We start from the raw sequence: 9,930 nt of genomic DNA, 5'->3' as shown, positions 1-9,930 counted from the left end.
GAGAGAGAGAGAGAATAAAAGAAAAACACTTTCCGAACGTAATCTAATGTATGCTATTTTTATATTATTTTGCTACAATCCTGATTAAATTTATTTTGTTAATAATCATCTAAAAAATATATTAATTATCTTAGAAAAAGTACTAAGATAGATATAATTTTAACATAAGAATTAACTAATAGACAAAAACAAATAATTACGTTTAAAATGCTCTCTCAGTATATATAGTGTCACGCTTAGTCATCATTCCTTGCAAAAAGAAACGCAAATGAGTTTCGTCGGTCATTTCTAGTGTGTTCGACATTTATTACATGAATGCGATTAACATCTTGATATGATTGTTTGCTAATGAAGATTAAGCCTTTTCTACTAAGAAAAGCGAACATCAATCTAATGAAGCGTTATATACGTAGATTTTTTTTTTCTTATACGCTCACATGTTTTGGGAGTTAATAATACTATTATTTTTAATCAATAATTAACTGTGATAATGATCTACGGATATTGCAAATCTGAGCGATGATATGATGTGAAATATTCTTTTTATAACTTAACTTTTTTGTTATGGTCTGCTACGAAATGCATTATATGACGTGGCTGTATGAGCCGCACATGTACTCAAAGCGATTACGCTAAATACAATAGCCTAATATATTATTATTCTCCATGATAAGAAAAAAGTGTCGAACATAGATAAATAAATTTTTCAAGTGTTCCAATGTCAGTACACTGTTAAATTTAAAATGTCTGAATTTGAGTTGATTTTTAATCAATAAGTTCGATGAGAATTCATAATATTAAAACATTAATAAAGAAACCGACAAATATAAGTATAGCGTTGTAATTATTGCACAAATAGACACAAAACAGCTAGTTGAGTAAGTAAAAAAATATATCATGAAGGTGTATTATTTACGATAATACATTTCGTCTCTTCTTTGGAGTCAGTTTATAATGGTTCAATTTGAATTATATTCTGTTAAAATATTGTCATATTGTCTGGACCCAGATGTGAAAGATCTTTGTTAGAACATCAAGAAAATATATGATTAAAAAGTTTGTTAATGAATGTTAATGAATACATGTTCCATTGTAAGAAAAATTTAGAAAGCTAAGAAAGGTATTCTTTCATATAAACCAAGATTAGAGACTATTCTACTCATCTCCAGATAAACATTTAAGACATTTTCGGCGCATAGTATATAAACATTAGTAGTATTACTCTCTCACTGTGTAAACGGAAGTTCATTTGTATCTAAGTGCGATTTTTGTATGCGATTTTTAAAATTAATGAATATTTTGAAAATAAATGAGTATGGTCGCACCGTTTGCTTCTAAAAAAAAACTTGTGGGATGGAGGAAGGTGCTCGTAAAATCCTAACAATGGGCGTTATTTTCTTACTAAACAGTGGGCAGATCCAAAATCGAGCGCGAACACAAATAATTCTTGTTTACACGCAACGCATGTTTATCATACAACTAAGGAAATGATCTTTTTCGTGTTTCTTGACTATTTTTATAATAAAATACGTATATGTAACAAAAAATTTTATTCAGTTTTATTTTAAAATAAATATAAATAATGGCAAATTGTTCTGTAGAAGAGATGTTACGATTTTTTCGTTCTCTGATAATGTTCTGTATTTTTTTATGAAAGTGTATGAGATTATAGATTTCAAATAAAAAATTAATTTTTTAAGTGTCAATTTTTTATACGAATGTATATTTTTATAAATTTCAAAATTATAATTTCATGTCTCGAATTTGTAATTAAAAAAAATTTGTTGACATATATTTTTTTATTAAACTTATGAACTTTATGAACTTTAGAAATTCGCGCACTAATATCTGTGCTGTGTATATACTCTTATCGTCCATGTATTGTATTGTATTTTTTAATTTTGAAAGCTCGATTAATATTAATATTAATAATATTTTTATTTTATGAACTTTATTTTCAATTTTTAATTATTAGATTTCATTGATATAATCAAAAGTTACAATTTTTTTAACATACTACCATTTGTGTTTACATATTTGCAAAAATAAAATATTTTTTAAATTACTTAATCCATTAAAAAAATATACTAATTATATTAATTATTATTTTAAATATATTAATTATTATTTTTTAGTATTGATTACTCAATTTTTGTAAGGGAGGTTAACGCTTTACTAAAAGTATCTTATTCGAAAATACATATAAACATGTTTAATTTTTTAAAATATATTACTTGGAAACGCTCAAAGATGTTTAATTTTAAAAAGTATTTTAATTGAAAATGACACCAAAAGCTGTTTTACTTGAATAATATTTAATATCTAAACGTTTTTAGATGAAAACGGCAGAAGCTGTTTTATTTTAGATAATGTTTAATTCCTATGAAAAGCAAATAATTTTATTTCATTACATTTGCTGATTTTACTGCCCACAATACATACAGATGTACTTCGAATCTTTTTTTACAAGAAAATCTTTCAACTCGACGCAATGATTTAAATCAGTAGCGCGAAAAAAGTCCAAAATATAAAGAATTCAATTTGAGTATTTTGAACGTATATTTACATTATTATAAACATTCCAAAATATTAAAAACTATAAATTTTCGTCAATAATTCGTTAATATAATAAAAAGAAATTGACAAGCTTCAAAGAATAAATTAAAGAATTATAATGCTGTGAGAACACAGCGTTTATCATTTAACTTGGTAATTATAATGAGAATACGCTGAGAATACAATTTATTATAACTACAACACAAGACACGGCTGTCGCACAATTCGATTTTTAAAGTTCAGTTTATAATTGTATGACTTATCAATTTTTAATTGTATTATATTGAATGTTATTGCGATTAAAAAGGATCCACAATAGGATCGAAATGTTTATTGTTATACTAATTGAACATTATATAATTGAATAAATTCTTTCCATGCAGTGGAAAGTATTTGGTCTACACCTAGTATTTGGCGATAACATTAATTTACAATGGCGTATATAGTAAGATAATTTTGTTTATCCGACCATTAACATATCGTAGCTTTGACTACGTGTTGTTAATCGTTACTATTTACATAATTGTTGTTATTTTATTAGATAAATTTCTTAATAGGTTTTTATATTTAGTGCTAAATTTAATATTGATTGCAATTGTAGTCATAGATGAATAATTTAATGTTTATAACATTAAACTTTTCAAAATTCGATAAAAAATTGCAGACATTTACAGATGTTGAACTTAAGTTAAGTCTCATTATTTTGGATTGAGGAATTTGTTGTGCTGTAAATGCGCACATGTTCGGCTTACAAAGTTATTATGATTTTTTAAGAGTACAGGAAACTGGAATTAGTTGTTACATTTATGTATGCTATATTATTTTATTTATTATAATTATTACTATATTATTTTATTATTATTTATTATTAATAATCGTTCTATTATAAATTATTTATATTATTGTTTAATATTGCCGTTATTATTTATCAAATATATACAGGATGTCCGGTATGTTTTGATAAAGCGCTCGTGCGTGGATAGAGCGAACTAAACTGATTGTGAATCGAAAATTGTGTGTCTTTTACCATTTTGCAATTTTCGCAATAGTTATAACAAGATATTAATTAGTAAAAATTACCGAATATTGGTTTTCAATATTTTTTATTCAAATATTATTAACTTTATAGAAAAATAGAAAAAGATAAAAAATTGCTTATTTTCTTTTCATAGAATTTGAAGAATTTTTTCAGAATTTTTATTAACTTTTTAATACTGCATTTTCTTATTGACAATTATTTTTATCGACATGAGAATATATGATATCTAAAAAATTCTGAAAAAAATTCTCAAAACTTTAGAAGAAAATAAATAATTTTTGTCTAAAATTATTGAAAAATTCAGCGATTTTTAATAATTAGTATCTTGTTAAATATTACGAAAATTGCAAAATAGTAAGAGCTTTTTGATGTAGTTTAGTCTACCGTTCTATCTACACACGAGCGCTTTGTCAAAACTTACCGAACATTTTGTACATATGTTATGTGATTATATGCAATAATTAATAGTTAATTTTTGTTATGTGTTCTGAGAGAGATAAGTTCTAAAATTAACAATAAATGATAATAGTGATAACATGAAATTTGTAATTTTTTCGAAATCACTGCAAACTGCGATCAGACTATTTGCAACACCATCTTCCATGTTTTTATATACTAAAACTTTCTAACGTTTTAAATATAATATGTTATGTTTTAAAATATTTCGCACATAGAAGTTGCTTTACGCGTGACTAAAGTCACCCGTAGTAATGAAAAGGTAAGTGATACTAATATCTAATAGGAGCACTATCGAGGATTTTAATGCGATTTTAATGCATTAAATTATGTGTATGAATAAAATAATTACTTAAAGAGAAAGAATAGAAATATTCTACGTAATAATTAATTATGTCTTTCAATGTCTCCAACAAAATATCGTATGAGTTACTTACATAACCGTTACAGAAGTTTTCATGATACCCCCACATCGCCCGAAGTGTTGAACGGGACTGGGTGCGTTTAGACTTCTCGTTCTTCTGTAAAATAAAAAGAAAACAAATATTAAACATAAAAAAAAAATCATCAGATACGTCGAATGATCTTGCCAATTTCGGACAGAGATATCACAAAAAAGTATGAGTGTATTCAACTCAAGACTCTGACCTTCGAAGCGAACTTCTCCTGATCTTCTCCATTCCTTTCTCCGTTAGTCATTTTTTAAAGGAAAACAAGGCGAAAAGATCAATTTATTATTTCTTCGTATCAAAACCTTTCTTTATTAACATATTTATTTTTTAAAATGTAAAATAAATATTTTGATTAAGAATGAATAAGCACCAAAATAAATATATAAAAAATTTATATCATTTTAAAATTGAAATTTATTATAGCGTGTCACAATTTATATATAGAAACGGTTATTTTATTATCATATATTAAATATATGTTAATCATAAAAATAAATTTGAAATGTAGTCAGCTGCGCATGCTGTAACTATGCTAAGTCAAGACAATAACTAGTCTGACCTGGTTACTTATTGATGAAAGTAATTATAATGCATAAAGTAATTGTAATTATAATGCATTAGTGTATTAGTTTTTTAACATTAGTAGATTTGAATTTTTTCGCTATAGCAATTTATGTCATTTTTTTTTTATGAATTAAGAAGTATCATGCAACGCTCTTATTATATGTAGAAAAATGTATTTCATAATAACACGCTCAAGTTCGCTAGTTTTATGTTCTACGTTTCTTCACGACGTAATCAAGTGTAAAAGTGAACCATATGATTTATGGAATGATAAACATACTGTTATGTTTGCTTTGATGCATGATGATGCAGTTTGACGTTTGACAGATAATTACAAAATTAGTAGAATTGTTAAAAAAATACTTTTATTGATACTATCAATCTGCTCATGACTATTTTTAATCTTTTCATTGGTATGTACAAGGAAATAAGCTATAAAGTAATATACAGAAATAAATACAAAAATAAAAAAAAACATACAGCACACTGCGCTCAATGCATGAACATATTTTAGCATATATGCATGCTTATCAACTATCGTGTGATTCTAGCTTAAAATAACTCCGTCAGAGTCATAACTTTATACATATACGTACACACATGCAGATATTTTTTTAACTTACAATTAAATATTTTCTACAGACAACCAGTCAGCGTCCAATGTCTGCTATCAGTGAGTTTTGAAAATTACTGATCGTAACATTTAGAATATACTTTTTTATGATAAGAGGAAATTATCGAGGAAGATCTACCTGAGGATTTTGTAGATTATTGTCCATCGACGGGACATTTGATTGGCCAACATCATAAACGAAGTCATATTGTCCACTGATTTCATTAACATTTGATAGAGACATATCGATCAAATCTTGCAGATAATAAAAAAATTAGCACAAATTAAGTTAAACTTTTTGTAGCACTGTATGCACAAAATACTTCAAGATATTTGTGATAAAATGGTAAATTAACATTAATTTAACTAATAGTTATCGCGATAGGAATATATAAAATAAATAAATATATATAAAAAAATAAAATTTAACATTAAAAATTCGATTAATGTTGATAAGATACTAAGAATTATCATGACCAAGCGAATTATGATGAACATCTTTCTTTATGAATCATAACAGTATCACATGTATACGCGTAATAAAATAGTCAAGATCTCGTAGCAAAGTTGTGCCAAAACAATTTATATTTAGATTCGCGTATGATTAGTAGGAAGAAATCATGGTTACTAAAATTAACATCATCCAACTTCACATTTTAAATCGGAATTGCTCTATCGCTAAAATTTGTATGTATACTTATAAAACGTCTATAAAAATAAATCATTATATTTTTAATTATTTATTTCGTTATTTTCCTTCGGAGTGTCATTCTATATCATTTCGTATCCATTTATGTATCCACTATAATATGTTTGTGAAAAATATCACATAAAAATAAATATATAAATTTTTTTAATCAAAATATCAAATATCAAGATATAATGGAATGCAACAAATGTACGTATCTGCATTAATAAAAAATTAAAGTTACATAAAACAAATCTTAATATGACTACATTGTTATAAGATGTCAAAAAAGCAATATCCAATTAAAAGAAAACCGTTTTATTATTTTTAATTTCTACTTCTATCAAAACGTAAATCAATGTATTATTGTGATTGAATTGTTTAGTTTTAAAGTAAATAACATTATTAACATATAAATTTAATAAATAATAAACTAATTTGAGTCCAATTTAATTTCTTGAATTAAATTGTTTTAATCAAATTAACGGTTTATTGAGTATAGTGGCAATCTATAGAAATGATTAAAAATAACTTAAATTGAATATAACCTGACATTATGAATTTTTATTCTGATGATATTGAAAAGTTAAGATATTTAATATTTAATTGTCTTCCATTCTATTAAAAAACATTTTTTTATCTGTATTAAATTTTATTAGAACATTATATAATTTCCGATTAAATACGATTTTTACGAACGCGATCGCACTATTGGATTTATAACTTTCCCGATCAAATCATTTTATTCGCTTGTTATCGGATTCATAAATCCTAGGACTCGATTTCGTTTCGAGATGACGGCATTATAACATCCTTCGTTTGTTGAAAGGCCTTCGAAATCATTCTCAATAACAAGCTTTCATTTTTCCAAAAATATTATTTGAGATAAGATTGCAATGAGAAATTGTTTTTATATTGCTGTTTTATTACGTGTTAAGTAAAAATTTACGTGACTTATGCTATTAATGAAAATATTAGTTTTTTAAAAAAAATTCTAAATTCAGGCTGTAATGATTAAATAAAAAAAATGGAATAAACAAACTTATTTGGGCCAAGATGCAAATTTTAAAATATTAGTATTTTTATTAAAAACATTGCGGTAAAATAGTAGACTTTTTTTAATTAGCGCGTCGGGCTCACCTCAAAGGGAAAAATTTACACATAAAAAGTCTTTCTCGAATAAGTTGCGCAAGCTTTGAACTTCAGTCGAAACACAATTTTTGGACTATGATCTGTTTTTTTTTATTCAACAACTCGATATAGACATTGCGATTGCGCACAAGATAAATTGTTTTCGCTTCCAGTATTCCTATTTTAACATTTCTAATTCCACTTCACCATTAAAACTAATAAGAGCGCCAATCTTGCGCACGCGTATCTATCAAAATGTTACACAACTATAAAATGTTAAATATTTTTAAGTGTTTATCTTCGCGTACGTTTTTCGTAATAACTTTAATCACGATAATTCACATAACAGCGACTGAGTTGTGAGATGGCTGCGCGCGGAATGACGCATCTGGATAGAAAAGTAGCTTGCAATTATTATCCTGGCGATCGGTAATGACTCGTTCCACAATTCGCATCGATGTTGCAGATAGTAACCTGATAACATGTGTTAACGAAACAACGTTGCAAACGTTATGATAATTTTGACCGAATCTATTAGACGAAATATATTGCGCTGACGTCTGTAATCGAGGATATTTTCAGATTGCTGTACTTTTTCGAATGTATTTATTTTTTAAATTAAGAATACATTTGCTGATGTAACAGCACTTTCTTCGAGATTTTGCACAATTACAGCGAATGTTATTTATATAAACGTTACTTCTGCATAAAATAGTCTTTTTCTTTTATAGAAAAATAAAGAATAATTTGTACTTATATATGTTTATAAATATCTACGTAAATATGTACGTTCTTATATAAAAATTCTTTTTATCCGGATTAATCGAATAAATATAAACAGAATATTCCTTACAATATTCGTAGAGCATAAAAATTTGTACGATATTCTAGAACATTGTACAAAATATTCTACGTATGTTCATAGAATATTTATAATTTTGCTATTCGAATATTGTATGAACACGAATATTTTTTTAACAACGTTTTTAGTACATTCTTAGAATAACAAATATTTGTAATAAATATTTATAGAACATTCATCGAATGTTCATGTACTATCAAGATATATTAAGTTTTAATTGAGATTAGTTTGATTCAAGGAAATGTTAGTTTCTTTCATTTTTTGATTTTACTTAGTAAATCGAAAGTGAAAAAACTCTTGATCAGTTGAGGAAATTTGTACGCTCTCTTTCTAAACGATAAGATTTCTTGTGTAAAAACCGATTGTATTACGATGAACATAGTGAAGTGCTAAATATCATCATATTTATTAAATTCGAGTAATATTGTTGCAACACAGCTGCGATCGATCGCAACATTTGGATTAAGAACGTAACATCTGTAATGATGAGATTTGCCACCGATCTGCCATCGAATCAAGACATATATATCTTCATAAGATGTGATCCGTTCCAGATGACACGTGAGCTGTTTGGACCCAATCAACAAAGAGAAAACAGTGAGAACAGTTTTGTAATCGATTGCGTCGAATGCGAATTTCTGAAATTCCGACTGACGGCACAACGGAGGCGCCATGGATGCGAGCCATACAGGAGCTCATCGAGCAAAAGCCGGATCGAATGGAATGTGCGGTGAAAGGTGAACGCGTTCTCGCTCTCGAAGAAAGGAACAACAAGAAGTACTCCCGCAGCATTCAAGCGCTGATGCTAAAAGTGCTACACGTGCACACTCGTAGAGATTTCGCAATTTCCAAAAATCTAGAAGGTTATCCTTCATATTTGACACATCGAGAAATAATAAAAATAATAAAGAATGTTTTATATTCGAAGGATGAAGACAAGTTTTCGTATGATTTATAAAATATTATAAGAGAGTTATATTAATGATGTGGAAATCATTATTTTTTATTTATAGGCAATACCTCAACTCGGCTTCATCCATGTGTGCTGTTTTTACAATCGGTCTACGTTAAATTTCTTGACAAACAGGTGGGAGAGAAATAACGTTTGTAATAATTAGAATAACGCGAATCAGCTGTGATTAAAGCACATGTCGGCAATGACACACCACGAGGAACTAACTCTCCAAGCAATGTCTCTTAGGTGAACACGCCGACGTCGAGACGCCCAGCGAATAGTACGACATACGCAAGCGCGAGAACGCCAATCAATTCTAAACATGCAACCTTGTTTGTTTCAGTTCTAATTTCAATCGTATTTTTTTCCTTCGAAACATCCTACCGGCTTTCCGATCGATCGAGCTGGATAAATTTGATCGAGTATCTCAACTAGATAACACTTGACTTTCTTTCACTTTTTCATTTATGAAAAACGTCAAAAAATTTTGAAAAGAATCTTAAATGTACAATAATTAAATAACTTTTTGTAAATTTACAATAATTAAATAATTTTTGCATCAATAAGATTTTAAATATTTAAAAATTGTATTATTAGCTGTTCTCTCTCTCTCT

The 9,930-nt window shown here is 27.2% G+C and overlaps 1 protein-coding gene across 2 annotated transcripts in view; it reads right to left on the bottom strand.

The window, feature by feature from the left end:
• LOC105623826 (NAD kinase-like) overlaps positions 1 to 9,930 on the bottom strand; it is a 29,591-nt gene that overhangs the window by 9,570 nt on the left and 10,091 nt on the right. For both annotated transcript variants that reach the window (XM_012205202.1, XM_012205201.1), the window contains one exon: positions 4,489 to 4,572. In XM_012205202.1, coding sequence (XP_012060592.1) covers positions 4,489 to 4,572 — 84 coding nt within the window. The remainder of the gene's footprint in view (positions 1 to 4,488; positions 4,573 to 9,930) is intronic.

This window comes from Atta cephalotes, assembly GCF_000143395.1.
Source record: "Atta cephalotes unplaced genomic scaffold scaffold00065, whole genome shotgun sequence".
Lineage (NCBI taxonomy): Eukaryota > Metazoa > Arthropoda > Insecta > Hymenoptera > Formicidae > Atta > Atta cephalotes.
The sequence above is the reverse complement of the archived record's forward strand: the minus strand, read 5'-3'. Positions and strand labels throughout refer to the sequence as shown.